The sequence below is a fragment of the Harmonia axyridis genome, chromosome 3 (genome assembly GCF_914767665.1).
Source record: "Harmonia axyridis chromosome 3, icHarAxyr1.1, whole genome shotgun sequence".
Lineage (NCBI taxonomy): Eukaryota > Metazoa > Arthropoda > Insecta > Coleoptera > Coccinellidae > Harmonia > Harmonia axyridis.
Window position 1 is genome coordinate 2,641,882 of NC_059503.1, and position 22,799 is coordinate 2,664,680.

Genomic DNA, 22,799 nt, shown 5'->3' on the forward strand with positions numbered 1-22,799 from the left:
CCAACCACCCCCCTCCAGGGGTCGTCGAACAGAATCCGCGGAAAGTTGAAGAAACCGTCTGTCGTTTGAAGATGCCGCCTTTGGCGGTATCGATTTCGCGAATCGGATAGATAATGAGAATTTTGTGGACCGATTCGATGGGATATTTCGGTATGACGAAACGTTGGAAGGTGTGTACTCATGTACCGGCGAACTGTCGATCAAAACTGTCGATTAGAACTGTCGATTCGCAGATCATCAGTTGTCTTAGGGCTTCTCGATCTGCGTCAATCGTCAGGTCGAGATATTCAGTCTGAATCACATGAATGAAGAAAGATCGTTCGATCTAATCGACAGTCTCGCCTCTCAAGACGGTCCGAATAAAATATGTTTGATATGAGCGATTTAATAACAAAAAAACGACTCTATATCTGAATTCACTGAATTTGCCGTGGAGAGAATACAAATAGAAAAAATGCTGAAAGATGAAATTCTAACCATTCGTTACGGAAAAAAAATATGCCTGAAGTGGTTATCAGATACAGTAACAAAGCCTGCACAGTACACAACCGATTCTTCTAACTCCTACAAGCCCTAAGCTTCTGATAAGTCTCCCAGAGGTCTAGGAGAGTCGGGATAGAAAACAAACATATGGGAATGTCAATCTAAAGGGTGTTTTTTTAGAGCTATAGAACTTTAAATTGCAATGAAACAACAATGGATTATTCGATTGACATTCCATTTCATAGGAATCATAATCGAAAGTAAACCAGGAGAATGTACGTCATCAAGGGAAAGTAGCGATATACCCTATGTGAAGTTGTCTGTGACTTCCGGAAAACACAGAAAGACACCTAAATTCGATGTTTGAATAACTAAATTTTACATTTCATGAATTATAATTAATTTTTCGTTGGGATTGTTGAGAAACCAATACAATTTTCAATTACGAATAATTAATTACAATTCTAGAAATGTCAAATTTAATTATGAAAACATCGAATTTTAGTTTCTTTCTGTGTTTTCCGGAAGTCACAGACTACTCCACAGTTATAAATTGCGGTTTTTCCTCATTTATAGTTCTTTCTCGATAACTCTTAAAGTATTCATTTTAGGTATAGGATTTGCTTAATCTAATCTTCTAATTTGAAAATCTTGAGTTTTGATGAATTTGAGTTGTCCCAGTTCATGATCCTCTTATGAACACCCTGTACATTTTGGTCCAAATCGCACAAACAGTCTAACTATGTATTTGCAGAATAGAAAAAGAAAAAAAAAATCGAAAAAAGCTTTATCTACGGAAAAATTAAAAAAAATTGTGAGACCTTGTCAACACCATTTTTTTTTGAAGAATCTCATCAACTCATAAACCGTTGCGTTTATACCCAAGGTATGGCATATTGCTGAAATTGTTACCACAAAAGATATCTAATGATGCAATAATATACTGGGTGTGCCATTTGAAATAAGGAAGTAGTAGTCTGTTTCCGGTATAACTGGAAGTTGTAGAGAACTGAAAATATTTTAGGGAGAAAGATCATTGTCTCAAACCCCAATATGCAAATTTTCAGCTCAAAATTATCATTAGTTTTCCATAAACGTCTAATAGGCCATTCCGGTGAATCACCCTGTATAACGCTTGGGTTCGGGTATAGAATCTAAACATAAAAAAAAATTATCCCCTGAAAAAAAATCATTCAAAAACCTAATTTTTTCACGCTTCCTTCATCCCAAAGGGCCGCCGACCTTTTCGTCGGCCCCTCTTCCATTTTGTGGCCTCAAAGAGCGGCGACCGGCCGAAACCCTCTCCTAATCCGTTAAAACTCCGCGCCTACGACCGGAAAGCGTATAACGCGATTATTCCCAAGTTTATGAGAGGTGATCCTTCTTCCCCTCTAATTAAGTTCTTCGGGACCGTAACACCAGACCGAGCCAAGCGTGGATCTTCGACGTTTTGGGTGTCTATTAATTAAACGACACGTTCGCAACAATAAGATCGCGTTCCGTTAACGAGTACGATTGTGTGACGACTACGAGTGGGATGAGTTTGGATTACTCCGTAGGAGCTTTTGGATGTGGAGAACCGCGTGAACAGCGAGGATTAGGATTCGAGACGTTCAGTCATTTGATATGGCTGATTAGGAGTTCTGGCGGGTATTTGTGAACTTGTAATGATGGAATTCCAGCTAGCATATTTTTTTTTTAATAATCGGAAACTCAAACCCACCATTTTGTCAGAAATACGGTATGTAAGCTGGTGCGGCAAAGCCGACTGACGAGTTTTGAAAAGCTATAACAAAGAAATGGGAAAAGTTGAAGAGAAACGGTTTTAATTATTCGAATGAGTAGGAAGTACAGTTTTTGTACTCAAAATTTGAAAACGTTATCGCTGAAATAATGACTGTCAGCAGCGATACACTGATGTTGTCGGTTTTCGGAATATAACAAGCGGTGTGACCATAATTCCTTTGGTTATTCGCTGCTTGAGTTGTGGCAGTATCTGTGGACGGTGGACCCGCAGATGCCCAAATCTGATGAGCAAGCTGACAACCCACATCCCCTCTTAGTGAGACCAGTCGACAAGTCTTCCGAGCTTTCGGCCCTCTTGGTGGCACTACAAACAAACGTTATCCCTTTTCTTTGTTTTTGATCAATACCCCTCCTCCTATATGGACTCGGATGTCGCGAAAGTAGCTATAGCTGTCTACGTGGTGACGTTGTTGGATGCCCTAAAACCCATAAGGTCTGCCAACCGTCACCCCAGGTGAGCAGATGGCTTCTATTGTTGACTCCGTTTGTTTCCTACCAAGTGTTGCTCATCCCAAAACTTTTTCACTGTACTGAAGAGGGTCGAAAGAACGAAACACTTGTCTTCAGTTAGCGCTTCTTCTAGAGAGAAGTGTCCTTATCCTTTTCCATTATGTAAAATGTTTCTGAATCTTTTTTTTTAGTAGAACACACAAATGATTGGGATATATGCAGAGTTACACTTAACAAATTCATAAAATGCCACAAAAGCTAAATCCGACCAATGAGGACAATTTGGACTCTCGCGTGGAAGGGTGACAAAAGCCTTCACTGAGTGATAACGTCCTAGGAGTTCAAACTCAATTTCAGGAGAAGGAAAAAACCAAAACAGAGAAAGTCTGGCGGAATCTTCCTGGTTTGCAAGATCTAAGAGGTATCTGGATCTTAGCAAGAATATGCTGCATTTCTTAATCTATATAAGTCTAGTAAAAAACGAGTGCAGAAAATAAGGTGGGAGAAGGAGGAAACTCAAGATCACCTGGTGAGTGGTGACTGAATGCTTCGCCAGAGTTTTGCCATTGCTTTGGACAATAGACTCTCCGTAGACGAATTAATAGAAACTTGGTGATCACAACACCAATCCAGTGCTACTCTTGAACAAATATAATCAAATTTTTCATCAGTATTTACTACAAGAATCAAGAACAGCTTCCAATATACTTTTTTAGGTAAGGGAAAAGACCCAGAAAGTTCAGATGGGGTTTAACCAAACCTACCTTTATTCTCCTAACCGTCTTGCTGCTTCCGTTCCTGACGTGGACGTTGACGCAGATCTCCTCGCCATGAGAGTAGATCCCCTTGTTGAGGGATGCTGTAAGATGGACCCGTCCTTCGCTCAGAAGGAAAGGCTTCTCGACTGCCGCGCGGGGAGCGGGGACTCCCGCCAAATAGGCCGCCAGACTTGGTCGTTTGCTGCCGCAGATTGAACGGTAGTGGAGCAAAGGATTCTGAAAAAAAAATTGAGGACTCAGAAAATTCTTTCGAGAGAATTGCAATTCTGCACAACGAAGTCTAATGAAGAGACTTAGATTTAATTGATTGGAAAGCCTTAATGCAGACGTCATAAAGAAATGGAAATAACGTTAACTAACTTATCTTTATTCTAACTAAGGCTCCAACTAAAATTTTGTCAAGAAAAAAATTGATTATTTTTGGCGGGGCTGTCATTTCTAGGTTCTGAAAGATACGGCCTTTACATTTTTATACTAAAGATGATCTATCAATCAAGCTAAAGCTACTTGAGCTTGAGCCAAGTAGCTTGAATATCAAGCCTAGCTGTGAATCCCTAATCAATCTATAAAAAAGTTCTTACTTTAAGAATTCGTGACCTATAATTTCGAAAATATAACGTTTATTTTACAGCACCAATTTTTGTGAGACCAGCCTATTATTTCGAAAATTATAGCCTCTAAACTGAAATCAATGAAAAAGTGTAAATGTAAATCATATATTTGCGAGGAAGTGAGGAAAGATTTCTATTTTCTTCTATTTTCCATCAAAAAAACATAACCTATTTCACAACAAAGTCGCGTGATCATAGGACATTTTTCACGTCGGACTCAAGTTAAGTCATCAATCGTAATTAACATCTAAAGTCGGAGCCCCACGTCAAGATTCCCCCTTCCGATTAAACGTGACATCGAGCGGTAGACTTGATGGAAACTCAGCCGGAACAATCTTTCACAGTCTAGACTACGTAGCGGGGTTTACGACGATGGAAAATTGTCTTTTTTTTCCCGCGCCCGTCTTTATATCCATAGTCACGACTATCAAAGCGGCCCCGAATGTAATAGTAACGGAATTGCTCCTCGAGATTGTTGTTGCATGATTAAAGCCCCGCAGTTAAGCATAAAGGAGACGGAAGGTCGCCATTTTGGGATGCGACGTGCTCCCGGCGATCCCAATTTTTTATCCCGCTCTAACAAAGACAAACGGAGGTAGATCTGTGCTTTTTAATCTGGTAATGGGCGAGCTTTGTTTACGTCAATGATTTTCGGTGATCACAGAAGTTCTCCGAACAGAGAATAATAGCTGCATTGAATCCAGAGTGTTGCAAAAGTTCTGTTAGAAGTTACATTCTTCAGAAAACGGCAAAAATATCGAGTTGAAGTTAGTTAATGATGTTGAGTTTTGCTTTCGTTTTCTCAAGAACAATAGGTATCGGAGAAAATTCCTGATATTCCGGTAATAATAGATCGGTTGAAACCATAAACTGATAAACATAGATAGAGAGAGTAGAGTATAAGCAATTTTTACATGTCTCTAACATGGTTAGATCACGTTGTCGGATTGTGATATAGCGGATGTTTTTTTCGAGGTATATAACTTAAAGTGGGCAATACTGTTCAAGATGGCGACCGATTTAACAGCTGTCAAATGATTTATTCTCCGTTTGGTTTGGCAATTCATCATGAATAGACTCACGCCTGAACAACGCTTGCAAATAGTGCAATTTTATTTCGAAAATAATGGTTCTGTGCGGAATACGAATCGCGCACTACGTCCATTTTATTTTGTTTAGCGATGAAGCGCACTTCTGGATGAATGACGGCCTCAGCAAACAAAACTGCCGGATTTGGAGTGAAGCTACTCCTCAAGTGTATGTCGAAACACCGTTACTTCCAGAAAAACTGACTGTTTGGTGCGCTTTATGGGCTCGTGGAATCATTGGTCCGTACTTCTTCAAAAACGATGATGGCCAGAACGTTACAGTCAATGGTGATCGGTATACAACCATGATTACTAACTTTTTCATTCCTGAATTGAACAATCATGATGTCCAGGAGCTGTGGTTCCAACAAGACGGCGCAAAATGTCACACAGCTCGTGCCACAATCGATTTATTGAAAGATACGTTTGGTGACCGCCTAATTTCACGTTTTGGACCTGTGAATTGGCCTCCAAGCTATTGTGATTTAACACCGCTAGACTACTTTCTGTGGGGCTATGTATAGTCATTGGTCTGTGCGTATAAGCCACAAACCCTTGACCATTTGGAAGACAATATTCGCCGTGTTATTGCCGATATACGGCCACAAATGTTGGAAAAAGTCATCGAAAATTGGACGTCCAGATTGGACTACATCCGATCCAGCCGTGGTGGCCATATGCCAGAAATCATATTTGAAATGTAATGCCACAAGATTATCTTGCGGATAAATAAAATTCATGTCAATCGAATAATCCATCGTTGTTTTATTGCAGTTTTAAGTTCTATAGCTCTAAAAAACACCCTTTATAACGATTCGTCGAGGCAAATTCAATTTTTTCCCTTACCGCTCCTCCTTTCAATTTTCTGCTGAATAGATCGCTCTATCATTGTATCGCGATTAATTTTGAACCGAGAATGATCTCAAATGACACGGTTCGACTCACTGTTGACGAAAAAGCTCATGATGCCAGTCCCTTCCTAGAATTTTCATAGGAACCCTCTCAAATTCCATGAAACCACCTAATTGAAGCGATTCAAAATACTCAGACTCTAATTGCTCACGTACCGAGAATTTCGCGTATACCGGCTCTCGAGTTCCAAGAATAAAGTTTCACGGAATCGTAAAAGGTCTTATTAGATCTCATCCGCAGTGGGCATATATCACGGGATTGACCCAGGGGTGCCCTAGATGCTGGGTTCTATTGTCGGGAGGCACACGTCTTGGAATAACAACGTTGGAGAGATTTAGAGCCCCACGTGGGGAATTATTTGCGCATCTCAATATGTTCCATTGAAATTCCGGGGTTTCCCTGGCGATCCCGGTTTATCCGGTAATCTTCGGTGTAGGACCGGATCAAAGCCGTACGTGATGATTTTAAATGGTCTAAAAAGGATAGAGTATTTTGGGTTAGGAAGTGTGACGTGTGAACCTCAACACTTCACCTTTGATGCTGGATTCGGTGATGACAGGAACTCATCAGGGCATACAGGGTGATCCTAAATGAGGTACAAACGCAAAAGTCAGACACCTCGGATCATTTTAAGGAAAAAAAAAGGTCAATAAACTTGTGCCCGAAAACGCTTTATTTCCAGGATACAGTGTGCTGAAGTTTGTATCTCGAAAATAAAGCGTTTCAACCTCAGAGGAATGAACATAGATAGAGGAAACATATGTCATTTTCATTAAGCAAATTTTGTCCCCAACCTGAACTATCAAATTTTACATGAAGTGCGCGAAAATGAAAACATATCAGTGATATGATATTTCATTCAATTCACGAGTTTCTCCACAAAGAATGCACTTCTAATGTCCCATAGTGAATCAACGTTTCATGTCAACTCAAAATAAAGGGTGTTTTTTTAGAGCTATAGAACTTTAAATTGCAATAAAACAACGATGGATTATTCGATTGACATGAATTTTATTTATCCGCAAGATAATCTTGAGGCATTACATTTTAAATATGAGTTCTGGCATATGACCGCCACGACTAGCTCGGATGTAATCCAATCTGGACGTCCAATTTTCGATGACTTTTTCCAACATTTGTGGCCGTATATCGGCAATAACACGGCGAATGTTGTCTTTCAAATGGTCAAGGGTTTGTGGCTTATCCGCATAGACCAATGACTTTACATAGCCCCACAGAAAGTAGTCTAGCGGTGTTAAATCACAAGATCTTGGAGGCCAATTCACAGATCCAAAACGTGAAATTAGGCGGTCACCAAACGTGTCTTTCAATAAATCGATTGTTGCACGAGCTGTGTGACATGTTGCGCCGTCTGGTTGGAACCACAGCTCCTGGACATCATAGTTGTTCAATTTAGGAATGAAAAAGTTAGTAATCATGGCTCTATACCGATCACCGTTGACTGTAACGTTCTGGCCATCATCGTTTTTGAAGAAGTACCAATGATTCCACCAACCCATTAAGCGCACCAAACAGTCAGTTTTTCTGGATGTAACGATGTTTCGACATACACTTGAGGATTAGCTTCACTCCAAATGCGGCAGTTTTGTTTGTTGACGTAGCCATTCAACCAGAAGTGCGCTTCATCGCTAATGGACGTAGTGCGCGATACGTATTCCGCACAGAACCATTATATTCGAAATAAAATTGCACTATTTGCAAGCTTTGTTCAGGCGTGAGTCTATTGATGATGAATTGCCAAACCAAACTGAGAATAAATCACTTGACAGCTGTTAAATCGGTCGCCATCTTGAACAGTAATGCCAACTTAAAGTTATATACCTCGAAAAAAAACATCCGTTATCTCCTGAATTATTCGTCACAGACCCCTCAAATAAAAACGTTTTTTTTCAAACGTACAATAACAACGTCTTTTCTCGACTGACAGAATCATCGAAAAGTTCTACTTCTCCTCCGCCGGAGGGAAAAATACTTTTCCCTCCGGCGGAGGGAAAAGTGGTTGCTAAGGAAATGATTAATTGGTTACTAAGGACGAGAATGAATAATTCTAATTCAAACGTCATTTTTATTGACCAAATTTATATTGTACAATTGATTAATGTTGCATTATGAAAATTGAAACCATATAGTAATGGACGGTTAGAATTATGTTCAAAAGTTGATGGCTCAATGTGGTCAAATTTGTGGAAGAGAAAACCTATTCGATATATTGTTGTATAGGTACTCAACCGATAACATAATATTGATTTTCGAAATCGAATTATTTGAAATGACAACCTTCATTAAAATCTTTGTCAAGGAAATATATTCCAAAAAAATCTGAGGTTTTAGAATTTGAAGACATTGAAAAGTTTTTGAATTCCTCAATGTCAAGATATGTATATCATCCTTAATATTATCACATCTTATCTGAATTTTGGCAGGACATGATCATAATTTTGGGACAAAATTGCAGGTAATATTAATTATCAGATATTCTGGTGCATTCAGAATAATCGATAACAATAAATAATTATCTACCTCTCACCTGCTAAATAAAGGAGAAAAAATAATATCCTTGAAATGACATGGAGGATGGAAGAGCTCTTCTGATGCTGAAAGTTATGTAGAACTGCAGCACAGAAAAAATTGGATGTTGCTATAATTTTGTCTAGCTATATTCCTGCATCGAGTAGTCATATTTTGAACGTTCCCATTATAATATATAATATAATAAACGTAACCACTTCATAACTGGATTATCTTTCAATCCAGAGATGTATTATGCATTCTAATGTAATCAAAGTTTTCAATGATTATACTTTCAAAAATATGGACTGAGAGTTCATTCAATCTTCAAATTATTATAGAATGAATAGAATATATCAAAACAAATTTCATTTATTTTCATAAAATCACATATTAGCACAATTGCAGGAATTCTTCTTCAGTAATCAAAAATATAAGTGCATTTATATTGTTGATGAGAATTATAATTCTCTCAACCATTTATTCTGAACACTAATGATATATCTGCTAAAATTGTTTGGTTAGTTATATTACAATATATTTCATCAATGCTTTTCGATAACTTATCCGTAAAGAAAACATTGTAAACAATATTCTTCATCAAAAATATTTCTAGTTATTTCAATCCTTTTGGATATCCAATGCAGTTATTAAATATATAAATACTTATGTGTGGATTGTACATAATAGTCTTTTCGAATCTTTTCACCCTGGAGAGTTCAACAATTCTGCAAAATAAATGTAAATAGTAGTCATACGAGATGTAATAATTTTGCTTGATTCTATCTTCAATTTTAAGAAATAACTTCTTCTATACTATTAGATAAGTTCGAGATAACACAGGATCTACTTGATATATTTCTATTTAGGCAAGTTCCAGGAATTTCGATATTACTATAGTGTAGAGTAGATATTGTATTTGTTATTGTTCACGACTTGACTTCTGAGCAGAAATGAAAATAAACGACGAAGTGACAGATAAATCCGTGACGGCTGACGGAGAGTTCGGAGTACCAACATATGATAATAAAATATAACCATGAAAGCTGTGCAAATCTGATATATTCTCGTACGATTTTGTTCAGAATTTGATTGTATGAATTACAAAACGTTTGAAAAAAAAATAGCATATTTCATTCGGAGTTGAAGTGACTTTTCATGGCTCGCTTAAATTGCCCGCCTCACTCCGTTCGGCGGGCAAACATAAGCTCGCCATGAAAAGTGACACTTCTCCTCCTTGTGAAATAATATACTATTTCAAACATCAAGTTTCGATCTGAAACATCTGAAACTGAGGTTTCAAGACCGTAGCTTACGTCCAGGAAAAGTTGCAGCCTCGGGAATATTATCAATTTTTTCCTTGAAAATTTCATATTTTTAAATATCGAATATAATCGAGATTTTTGACTGATTCAACTTGAAAATATCACCCGGTACAACACGTTTCTTTTTGTTCGTGGGATTGTAGCTATCCTCCTATCTCGTTATAAAAGAAGAGAATAACGAACCATAGAGTAGCGTATATATTTACGACCCCCCTTTCGGGCGGGCATTTTCCACGTGAAAACGAGGCACAGAGACCGGATCGATGAACGCTCACGGACAGATGGGCCAAGACCGCAAAACCAACACGGGGCTTTATTTCGATAATTAATGAGGATTTAACGGGGCGCCGTATTTGAGCCAAACACGAACACAGAGAGAGAGAATGTCTCGCATCCAATTTGGGAAGTTGTAATATACCCCCTCGCTCGTTGTATTCCTACACCGACAGGTGGATGTTTGTAAATAACGAGGGAGGTCAGGAACTACCCTCTCGTAAATTCTTCACGCGAAAAATTATGTCGGCGTATTATTCTTTGGAAGGGGGTGGGCACAGGACTACCCCTAAGGGGGTTGATTTATTATTTATGTGAGCAAGTCTTGATTCATCAGGTTTTGATTGGTTATTTCTCATACTGAAGCTTTTTATTCGTAAATTTGAAATCTAAAGGCTTCTCCCCAGTGGCGATGCTAGAGGGGGAACGGGGGTGCCCCCTCCCTCTACTACTACATACATACTAAGGCTAAAATCATCACAAGCTCCGCAGAACTATAATTTTCGCGTATTATTGATGGACTTTGGACCCCCCAAAAAATTCCGGCTCCCCCTCAGCCCCCTGTTTTTGAAAGCTGGCGTCGCCACTGCTTCTCCCCTGAGCGATTTCCCATACAGATATTGACCAGACCCATAACTGCTGACTATCTAACTTCGTTTCTTCGATTCATAATTTTCGAATTTTTTTAAACCCTGATGTTCCCTAACTAACGGGTGTTTTTTTTCGAGGTATATAACTTCAAGTTGGCATTACTGTTCAAGATGGCGACCGATTCAACAGCTGTCAAGTGATTTATTCTCAGTTTGGTTTGGCAATTCATCATGAATAGACTCACGCCTGAACAACGCTTGCAAATAGTGCAATTTTATTTCGAAAATAATGGTTCTGTGCGGAATACGTATCGCGCACTACGTCCATTTTATTTTGTTTAGCGATGAAACGCACTTCTGGTTGAATGGCTACGTCAACAAACAAAGCTACCGCATTTGGAGTGAAGCTAATCCTCAAGTGTATGTCGAAACACCGTTACATCCAGAATTACTTACTGTTCGGTGCGCTATATGGGCTGGTGGAATCATTGGTCCGTACTTCTTCAAAAACGATGATGGCCAGAACGTTACAGTCAATGGTCATCGGTAAAGAGCCATGAGTACTAACTTTTTCATTCCTAAATTGAACAACCATGATGTCCAGGAGCTGTGGTTCCAACAAGACGGCGCAACATGTCACACAGCTAGTGCCACAATCGATTAATTGAAAGACACGTTTGGTGACCGCCTAATTTCACGTTTTGGACCTGTGAATTTGCCTCCAAGATCTTGTGATTTAACACCGCTAGACTACTTTCTGTGGGGCTATGTAAAGTCATTGGTCTATGCGGATAAACCACAAACCCTTGACCATTTGGAAGACAACATTCGCCGTATTATTGCCGATATAAGGCCACAAATGTTGGAAAAAGTCATCGAAAATTGGACGTCCAGATTGGACTACATCCGAGCCAGCCGTGGAGGTCATATGCCAGAAATCATATTCAAAATATAATGCCACAAGATTATCTTGCGGATAAATAAAATTCATGTCAATCGAATGATCCATTGTTGTTTTATTGCAATTCAAAGTTCTATAGCTCTAAAAAAAACACCCTCTATATGAAGTTCCTATTCAATTAGATTTGTCCGTACATATTTTAGTAATATCAAATTCAGCCCCAATAAATACAACAGTGCTTCAATACAGTATGTTCCTTCAAATCATTCTTACAATTGATATAAACTTCTCAACAATTCAAATTCAAATTCGAATCTGTATCTATGTATTTATAAAACGAAGCCTACACATAATCCAACCATCTATCTCGATGCAAAAGGACAGTAGGCAATAAAACCCATACACCTAACAATCCTTGCCCGACTCGACAGTCATATTCGAAGGTAATTGATTTTGTTTGATCCTGAAAAATCGCAGTCGACCCTGTCGTAAATTGAAAATCCCCCACGGTAGAAAAAACCGATCGAGTGAACGTAGTTTCAATCGAACCTCGGATAGCGGCCGCAAAAAAATATTATTGCCGGGAAAAAGCGCAACGGCAAGAATTTGAAAACCGCCTGTTCAAATATTTACGATAGGATTTGAACGGGCAATTGATGCAGCGAATAGAAAAATACCTTTTAATTTTCCACCGGTTTTCCGATGCAGTTTCGTTCGTACCGTTCGCTTAAATACACCACGCCATCAATGTGTCGGTTTCCATCGAATGAATGGACGATAAATTCGCTCTGAACATAACAATGAACGAAATGCTAGCGCTGTAAAAATTGTAGCACATTGTCGTATCCGACGAACTGGCTTTTCATTGCCTAAAATTGGAAAATTCGATTTCCCGTTTATTTTTTACAGTCCCTCCGAACGCCCACTCTGACTGTCCCCTAAAGCGCCCATATGATTGTCCCCCAAAGCGCCCACATGATTGTTCCTTCAAAACGCCCACATGATTGTCCCCCAAAGCGCCCACATAATTGTCCCTCAAAACGCCCACATGATTGTCCCCAAAAGCGCCCATATTATTATCCCCCAAAGCGCCCATATTGAATGCCTCCCTTCAAAATATCCACACTATATTCCCCAAAACGCCCTCTCTTGACTCACCTCGTGCTCTTCCACCATTTGGGTCAGGTCACAGTCGCCCTGTTGGAGGTTTTGCGTGGGTGAAACGTCCTTTTCTCTATCGTCGGGCGGTTTTTCCGAACATTCTGGGTCCAGAAGATCCTGTTGCCGCCCGCCGTTCGTCAGGTGTTTGAAGGTCACATTATGTCTGGGATGATCCGGAGAGTGTTCCCTCTTGGTGCGTTGTTCTGGAAGGAGAAACAGTTTTAGCCGAGGTTTAAAGTTAGGTTGATGATTGATTTAAGTGATTTTAGTGATTGGTCAACTTGTTGCTATTATTTTACCTACCTGGCATTATCAGCAACAAGTTAAACTAAGGGATTCTGAAGTCACTTTACTCATTAAAGTAGGTTTGGATGACTTGAGCTATTGTTAAGATAAGAGTAGGTTGACCAGAATGACTTGAGTAAGAATTTAGAATTGGTGGGTTGATAGAATAATGTCTAGATGAGATTCAGGATATCCAGGATGATTGCAAAATGTTTCAATTCATTTCTTCTACGAAACACTTCCTTCCAAGAGTTTATTTGTTGATGCTACGAATTCAAACACATGAGCTCATCGTGAAGTTTCTAAGTTTCACCCCTAATTGCCGAACTTTTGAAAACATTATCTCTCTCTGTGAGTGAATGGAGTTTGAGTCAAGTTACAGAAAGTTTTCGACGCTTTCATGCGAGAAAACGAAAACCTCAAACAGATCTCCGGTATATTTTATGGAAATGCTTGGGGCCAAAAGCGTACCTTCTTTTGAATATCGAAATATGTGGATTTTTCCTGGAGATATTGTTGAATGATTGTCACATCTGGATATTCGATTTAAATTGAAACGCTTTTATCTTGTTTGCATTTTCATAACTGAGTAATTCTTGGCAAAAGAGAAATGAAGAGATTAGGAAGTCTTTCACTCTCACAAAGTTCATCAAGTATTCTCTTTAATGTAGCAATTTGTCTTGCACTAGATAGCGTTAAAGTTTTACACTTCAAACGACGAGAAGAAATTTTCAAACATCTGTGCAAACTACTCATTGGTTTAACCCCTCATATACTTAACCTCCCCTGGATGAAGTTCTTACTGGTTTATCGAAAAAAATGAAAAAAAATATAGTAGCTCTAGGTGTTTTTGTTTGAGAACGTCTCAATTAGCCACTTTTCCTGCTTCGAGGTGAGTTTATGCCCAGAACGCAGAAAGCATTCATAACCTAATTCATTTTGTTGCTCTTATTTTTCAACCTACATTATTTCAATTACGCCTCATCCAATTCGAAACGCTGTTACCAACCCTCGCAAACTATTTTCGCCTCCTAGGGACCCCAATGAACACAGTGCAGCCCGGCTACGCTCACGCCCTCACAATTTCAGCTTCGTCGATTTCAAACAGGCCGTCCCGTATGCAAGTTAATTGAGCGCTTTTAACTGCATCCCGGTTCCCTTTCAGCGTGTATAAATTGATTTCTTTCGTGGAGCGCGAGGCTGGCTCATTCACCTACGGTTTCATTTGGTCACACAGTGTTTGTTTTGGCAAGCGGAACGCACGGAACATTGCTTTGTTGGACGCTGTTTGTGTTTTCTCGCAGAAAGATTGTAGGTGCCACTGCCGCAAGGCGATTGGAGGGATTTGATTGTGTTCCGCATGGGAAGATAGGTGCTATAAAATATCCAGAAAAGTAGCAATGCCATTTGGAAGGTTTTGCGCGCTCATTCAGACATTATTTAATGTTTTTACTAGTGTAATTGAAATAGATTTCAAAAAGGAAAATTGCACCTAGAGGTGCAATTTTCCTTTCTACCTAGTGCAACTTTCCTTTCTACCTGGTGTAACTTTCCTTTCTATCTGGTGCAACTTTCCTTTCTATCTGGTGCAACTTTCCTTTCTATCTAGTGCAACTTTCCTTTCTACCTGGTGTAACTTTCCTTTCTACCTGGTGCAATTTTCCTTTCTATCTGGTGCAACTTTCCTATCTACCTGGTGCAATTTTCCTTTCTATCTGGCGCAACTTTCCTTTCTACCTGGTTCAACATTCCCATGCCACTCCGTTCCTCGAGCTCATTTATGTCAGTTTTTAATATTTCCGTTTGATTTCATAAACGTATGAAATGTAGTTGTAGCAGTGGCGGCGCAAGGGGGAGGCAGAGGGCCCAGGTTTTCCCTAAAATTCTACTGGTCTCCCTAAAATTTGACATACTAAGGCTAAAAAAAAAGATTAGGAGAACTTTTATTTGGATCAACTTTGGCCCCCCAAAAAAATTCGGCCACCACTGTTTTCGAAAGCTGGCGTCGCCACCGAGTTTCATTGCACCATGACCTTATTTTTCTTTTGTGCCCTTCATCAAAGCTGTTCTGGCCGTTATCTAGTCATCGTAACCTGCAGCTCGCCCTCCAGTTTCAGAGTTCTGATCAACTCCAGTAGCTCGGAAAATTTTCTAGGTGAGATCGAAATTTGGCTCATCAGAGATCGTCAATTCTGGCACCGCTCACCGATATTGCGTGGACATCAGAGTTTTGAGGAAACTTTGAACTCGAAATTTGGGAAAAAACAGAAAAAATTGAATTTTCATACAAAAATCGTTATATCTCCTAAATTATTCGTCACAGACCCCTCAAATAAAAGAGATTTCAAACATCGAGTTCTGATCTAAAACATGGTGAGGTTTCAAGGGCCTAGCTCAAGTCCGGGAGTACTTGCAGTCTCGGGAATATTATCCATTTTACTCCCATCAAGTTCTATACTGTTCACCTTCCGTACGAACGTATTAAACAAATAGACTGACAAAGGACAATATATATCACCCAATATATCAACCTTCTTGCCAATCGAACAAAGCCTCCCCCAATTCTAGTATCCGTCCCTGTTACGATACCGATAAAGCTTACTGATCGAACGGAACCCCGCCGATGTCGGTACAAACGAAAATACATCATGAATATAAATCCATTTTCCACCTGACGTGAAAAGCTCCAATCGTGGATTTTTCATGAGCACGGTCGTAGGATGGCAGCACCACGCTTCCCACTGGTTTTTTTCCCGCTTCTCGCAAGTTTTTCGCGAATTATTTACGAGGGGGTTGCTACAAAGTTTTGTTGGGAGGCGGAGGGTGGTTCGACCAACTACACCCCTCGTATCTGATAAATCTCTTTTAGCTCAGGTGATTTCAGGCTGTTGTGGAGAAAGGTGTTGGAAGAATTATCTGCATGGGAGAAGTTCTTGAATATTCATTAAAGATTCAAGGGATGTTGAAACTTCTATACTATTTGGGAGATCTCATCAAAATTCCAGGTCTCATCTGATTAAATTGCAGTGATCACGTAATGGAAACTTTTTGTTGTTGATACTTTGGGTTTGTTCAAGAATACGTACACATCAACATAATGATCTTGACACCACCACCAGGGCTTGCAGTTCAAGGAATGAATTTAATACTGGAATCTTTGGTAAACGCTACTCACAAAGTACACAATACGCAAAAACCAAAACTGATGTAACTCCTCGAAGGAGCAACAAGTGAACAACTGAAAAACTAATGAATGATTCGGCTGAAATTTCATCATGAATCTACTTACCTGGATCTTGGTTCATCTGCTCCTTCTGCATCAACCTATCGTCTTCTTGGGCAACCTCTTTCTCTTCCTGGTCTTCCTCCTCCTCGCTTGGAGAAACACGTGGAGATTCTCGTGACGCGAACTTAACCTCCAAACCTCCCCCAAGCAGAGCCTTTCGATGCTCCTTCGCTCTGTCTCTGTTGGTCTTCTGCAACCCTCCTGGCACGTATTGGTATGGCGAGGGTGGCGCAAAGGCTCTCTGCACCACCCTTATACCCATGCGGACAGTGGCTCGTTTGTGGAACTTCTCATCCTCCTTTTCAGCTGAAAAAAGGAAGCTTATATTATGGATATGGTCATTTCAAATCAACAAGGAAAATTTCATCTCCGTAGGTTTGAGGTCAAGGAAATATTGGGTAATTTTCTATGAATCAGATTGGTGATGCATTTCCCTTGGGCTTAAAGATGTAATATTGCTCTGAGTTTGTGTAGAAGAGAGGGACTTCCTCTAAATTTTTCACTGCCCTAAAGTAACAATCTACACAACCAGAAATTATAAGCGAAATACTCTGTCAAATGTTCTAGATAAACAATGAAGCGTCCCCTCTTAGATCTTTGCCAAAGCACCATCATCCTGTTGGGAACTTCAATGATTTGTATGGCTTCACAAAGCACCTAAAATTAGGTTGATAATGAGACAAGAAGCCATCTCATGCTTCCAGGAACTGGATGGAAAGTTGTAGCCCACCTTACACCTCAGTCAACTGAAGGAAGGGGATGAGTACAATAGATCCAACGCAGATACATTCACCCCTTACATATTAATAATAAAGGAAACACTGTCGGTGCTTCCACGTAAATTGCCTCAATGGGTTGCCCAGCCTCCCAACTTACTCGCGACAAGGAACAATGCCAAATCTCTCCGTCAATTTCGCATCATCTTTCCCAATATTTCCAACAAAGGGGACCTGGTAAATTGAAAGAGGAGCCGTGGAGGGACGGAAGGGTTTCTATAATGCATTATCTGATGCTGCGGCTCGGTCCCGTATTGATGAATGGCTTTCGTGTCGTTGATCAATCAATTACATCGCGCTAGACAGTTCGGACAAGTCGGCAGGAGAGCTTTCCTTGTCCCGATCTGATAGGAGAGCGCCAACCGTGGGGATTTTGGGCGTTATCGAAGATCGCACATCAACAGGGGTAGTTTTTATGGTTTCGTCGGATGTCCTGGGTGATAGGGATTTGGAGACATGCTGCGCGAATGTTTCCGTTAAGGTGAAAAGAAGATTTTCGGGTTTTTTCACCTACGTTGTGGCCTACACTCTTGGGCTTTCTGTGGGTTAGATTTGAGTGTAGGGGACGGTGGAACTTGGCTTTTTATACGCTTGGTCCTACGTGATAAATGCTAAATATCGTAATCATCAATGATACATTTTTTCAAGAAGGAACACCACCAATTTCCCTAGAGCAGGAGGGACAAAAATTGTGCACACTATGGAGATTATTATAACTTACGTTACGGCTCTGTGAGTCTGCCGGGAACTGAGATCAAATTGATCTTCTGTTCTTAACCCTTAATAGCCTTGGCTATTACTTCGTGAGTATCTAGAACTGACTTTTCCATGTGAGTGGTTCTTAGGCCAGTTAGCTCCGAGCATTTTCACATTATGTGTTCGGCTGTTTCTTCCCCTTTTTCTTAGAGTCTGACAGTGTCCTGTCAACAGTCCCACCATTACCCGAAGCTCAGCACATGTTGGCTTCAGGACCAATCTGGTATAGGTCGGTGAAAGAACCACAAATATCTTTGCCTGAGCAAGACCCGGAGTATTCCTCCAAAGGGTTTTCCTATTGCCCCTCTTCCATTGTTGGACCGCTGTCTTGTACCTTGTGCTTTTCCAAGCAGACAGAAGGCTCAGGACCAACTGGTGTCAACCTTGATGATATGTTTGCAAGTTACATCGGCTTTTTGATTTCCTTCAATAACACAATGCACATTGACGTAAGTGGACGACTGAATGTGACACGAAGAGAGCATTTAAATATATTAACAAAAAACTCTGTTTATTATGCTTGAACAGCTCCAAACAGCGTTCAGAATCGACGATGGGTTATCGATTTTGATCAGCGGTGAGCAAAGGTTAACCTTGTTGTATTCCAAGATTCTTTTACACCAGTAACTTCAGATGATTACTTACTGTAACCATTGATTCGTTCCTTCAATTTCAATCCTATAATACAGAATGCTTTCGGTAGCGTGTTGCCATAACAATGCGCGGAGTTCTGGCAAGAATTCTATTAGGACATAAACCACCTAGTAATTTCCACAATTCTAGGGTTTACGACATCTCCAATTCGATCTCAGCTAAACTTAGGTACGTCAATGATGGAATTAGGTTTCATTTGATAAACATGAAACTGCGTCGAGAATGTAATAAGAATGTTACGTTCGAATCTATTGTGCCACCTCTGATATTACGAAATTCTTCCACATTCTAGAATGTTAAATTAATTTTCCAAGTTATGATATACATTTACGGTTATTCAAATATGAAAAATTGAACACAGAGCATTGGAGTCAATCCTATTTATTAATGTTGTGATTATCAGAATGTTGACCTGCTCCTCATTCACAAATTGCTTAATAAGTCTCAACTCTTCATACAACATTCACCAACCCTGAGGTTAAACCTCTCAGACCCATTTTTTCACCTCCAGTTAAAAATTTAACTGATACCGTGAACTTAGCTGCCTACTCTCAGACTTGGTGTAGACACTCACTTGGTGGTAGTCACTTACATTTTGAGCTGGAGGTGACAAAAAACATCAAATATTTCCCACCCTTATTCTCCAGCATTCAAGGCAAGCTGTAAAAAAGTGATCACGTGTCTGATACGTAGCTATCGACTGTTGCCGTCCCATTCCTGATTTCCAGGTCGCCCTGGAGCGCAAAGGCTACGTGATACGAATGACGTCGCGGTTATAGGGGTTGTATTTATGAGAGGGCATTCCGTGAATCCGGTGATGCAAGATTCTCATTTCGAGTCCGGTAATTCGCTGAAAATCAGGATATATGAGAGGCTGGGCTCGGTCCCGGAGGAGATGAGAGAGGGGATGAAGCGAGGGACAATTTTAAGGATTTCGAATGGGTGAATAAGGGAAAGGCATTTATAATTTTTCGGTACGTAGGGTGTCCCTTCTCAAACCACCCTCTCCGCATATTTGATATACTAAGATGATGGGTTGAATTTCTTGAAATCACGAATTTTTATAAGAGAAAGGGAAAACCTTGTTTATTATTTTCTTCCCGAGAAACTAGACTCACCCATGTAAGCTCTGACATCATAACTGGTACCTATTGCCGCTCCATTGTATTCCTTGGCAGGTACAAGCTGAACACTCGGTGGTGCTAAGTGGGTTATTTCCATGCTAAATGGGTAAGCATTAGGTCCTAGGCGTTTCAGTAACGCATCCTGTAAAAAAATTGGGATCAAATGAAAATACTAGTTCTTAGAAATATCAGGCAATATAATTTTTTTTGCAACAAATGGTCGTTGACAACGTTTTGGTTACCTTTTGCTAACTCAAAAGTTATTTCTTCACAAACTACTTTTAATTTTCAACTTTGCAGCCCAGAAATCACAGGACATAGGAATTCACGGCTTGGCTTGATATTCAAGCTTGAGCTTCACTTGAAATCAACTCAAGTTCAAGTCAAGTATTTATTGAGTACTTGACTTAACATTGAAAAACTACTACTTGACTTGAACTTGAGTTGATTTCAAGACAAGCCCAAGCTACTTGGCTTGAGCTTGAGCCAAGTAGTTTATATATCTGGCAAATCGTGAATCTCTAACTGGGCAGAAAACAACACTGTCAAATCTATCGAACAAGACCAACCCCAACTTTTTAGAACTGCCAGTTATCCTGTGGTTTTTTGAAATGTGGAAGTGAGCTGTGGCACCAGCTGGTCTAATATTGTTGGTGTTCTAGTTACAAAAAATTTGCTGAAAGATGGTAGATTCCCTTAAAAAAAAAAGGAGATTATATTTATCCTTATTTATTACCTCCACGAGGAACCTTAAAACAACCTTCTCTTTTGTCAAACGGAATTTATAATCTTTCTTTCCATATTTTTTCGATACCCTCAAAGACATGAAACCTCATATCGATCAGCCGACTCTCGTATCGCTTCAGTCAGGCAAACTCCTACCTTAATCGGAAAATAGACTGCTGTGTCACCTGGTGCCGATGAAGACCACCTAATTGCCTCTTTCAGCGTTGAGCAAACCGACTCCGAAGCGCCTTGTCTTGTGTACACAGTCTGGTTTGCTTCGAAAACTTGTGAGCCAAAACAAATACAGCACCCGCATATGATTGCCTTTTCAAGACAAACATGGTCAGGAAGGAAAACGAAATCATCCCTCTGTTCTCCTTCTCTCCCCTTTCGTATTCCCCAAAATTGATATGTTTCTGAAACTTGTTTGCGGTATGTGTTGAGATTTTTATGGGTCATATAGCCGAAGGAAGATTGTTTTATTTTTGTTTCAACTCTGTTTGCTTGCGGGAATCTCAAACCGCCTACAAGAATGTGATAAAATTGATTTTTCGTGAATGGCGGAATGTCACAAGGTTCTGTTCGAATGTTCACAAAGTTTGGTTCATCCTTTTCACACGAGAAGAAATTTTATAATTTTTTTCTTTGAGTGTTATTTCGATCGATGGAAATAAACAGCAGCTCATCTATTTCTTTGAATCATTATAAATTATAAAGAAAATCTTCCTGAAATCTGAAAACTTCCACCCCTTGTTCTGCTAGTGTCGGAGAATAACAGGCGTATTATATTGTATTGTATCCGATGCTGTGTGGTTCTCATTATTAAAGCATTAGCTCCAATTTCGCTAGGCTCAACAATGATGCATTGCAAAACAGGATCCTGAATGCGAAAGCATGCCTGGAACAGACCTCAATTTCATCGAGTTAGTTTCCAAATTTAGCCGATATAATTCAGTATTCGATTATTCGATGTCAAATGGGTTTTCACTTTTCAAACGAACAGATTGGATTGACTGTATCTCAAGACAGACCCTCTGCGACTGATCATGACAAGGAAATATCCTTCGGGTGTCTTGAGCAGATGATGGGGGAGGAACAAAAGGAAAATTGTCTTTTAAATTATGTTATTAGGTTGTGTAGGTAAAAGCAGAGGTTTGCTTCTGATTGGACGATGATTTGAGGAGCATGGGGAGCTGGAGAAACAACGAATGAGATTGATTCATCTACATTTATTTGATTGGCGTAAGGAGTTCTTCAAGGTTTCAATTTAAAATAAATTACCTAATATACTAACTGACAAAGAAACTGCAACACCCGGAAGGAGCTGTTCAAATTTAAATTCACTTTGGTTAAACATAGCAAGGAGTGAATAATTGAAATTTGGAGAAAAAAAGAAGGGTCTACAATTTTTTTTGATAAATTTGTTTAATTATCTATATACTCCCCAACACGTCTCGGCAATGATGCAATGAGATGGTCTATTTCTTTTTGAGGGATACTATCCCAAGCTACCTGTACTTCATGTCTCAAAGCCGCCAAAGTCCGTGGGGGCTGGGATAAATTTCCAAGCCTTCTACCCATGATGTCCCAAACATGCCCTATGGGCGAAAGATCGGGGGAACTGGGCTACCTTGGCAAAAGATCCACATGAGTCGCTTCGAAAAAGTTCAAACTAACTCTGGCAACATGAGGTCGGGCATTATCTTGCTGAAATATTGGATTCTCGAGCCGGTTAAGGTAAGGGAGAACATATGGCTCCACTATTTCTTGAAGGTAACGCAGCGCTGTCATGTTACCTCGAATAAAGACTAAAGGTGACCTACTTGCATGTGCAGTAGCACCCCATACCATAACTCCTACTGTCCGGTGTACATGACGCTCAACATCAAACTGAGGTTCACGTCTTTCTTCTCGACGTCGTCTAACCTTTCTTTGGCCATCATGTGCACCCAAGGAGAATCGAGATTCATGAACAAAGATGATCTGATGCCATTCCACATTCTAATGTTGACGTTCTCTGCACCACTGTAATCGTTGCCAGCGATGTTCAACCGTCAGAGGTAACACAAAATAGGGTCGATAATGCTGCAGCCCAAAAGACCTTATCCGGCTGTAAACCGCTCGGACAGTTACAGGATGGCCTTGTTTTCCTAACCACTCATCAGCCAAAGATCGAGTTGTCGCAAATCGGTCTCTAATGGCCATTAGTCTTAGACGTCGATCTTGAACTTCATTTGTGCCCCTTCGACGTCCGGTGCCTAATCTTCTTCGATTTTGGGCATTA

General features: G+C 40.0%; 2 protein-coding genes across 5 annotated transcripts in view; one reads left to right on the forward strand and one right to left on the reverse strand.

The window, feature by feature from the left end:
• The window catches only part of LOC123677001 (sex-regulated protein janus-A-like), a 46,760-nt gene that overhangs the window by 13,503 nt on the left and 10,458 nt on the right, over window positions 1–22,799 (forward strand). The window lies entirely within an intron of this gene.
• The window catches only part of LOC123676998 (beta-arrestin-2-like), an 89,141-nt gene that overhangs the window by 12,603 nt on the left and 53,739 nt on the right, over window positions 1–22,799 (reverse strand). For all 3 annotated transcript variants that reach the window (XM_045613376.1, XM_045613374.1, XM_045613375.1), the window contains exons 6-9: window positions 19,784–19,931; window positions 16,483–16,785; window positions 12,906–13,111; window positions 3,504–3,734 (exon numbers count right to left, since the gene is read on the reverse strand). In XM_045613376.1, coding sequence (XP_045469332.1) covers window positions 3,504–3,734; window positions 12,906–13,111; window positions 16,483–16,785; window positions 19,784–19,931 — 888 coding nt within the window. The remainder of the gene's footprint in view (window positions 1–3,503; window positions 3,735–12,905; window positions 13,112–16,482; window positions 16,786–19,783; window positions 19,932–22,799) is intronic.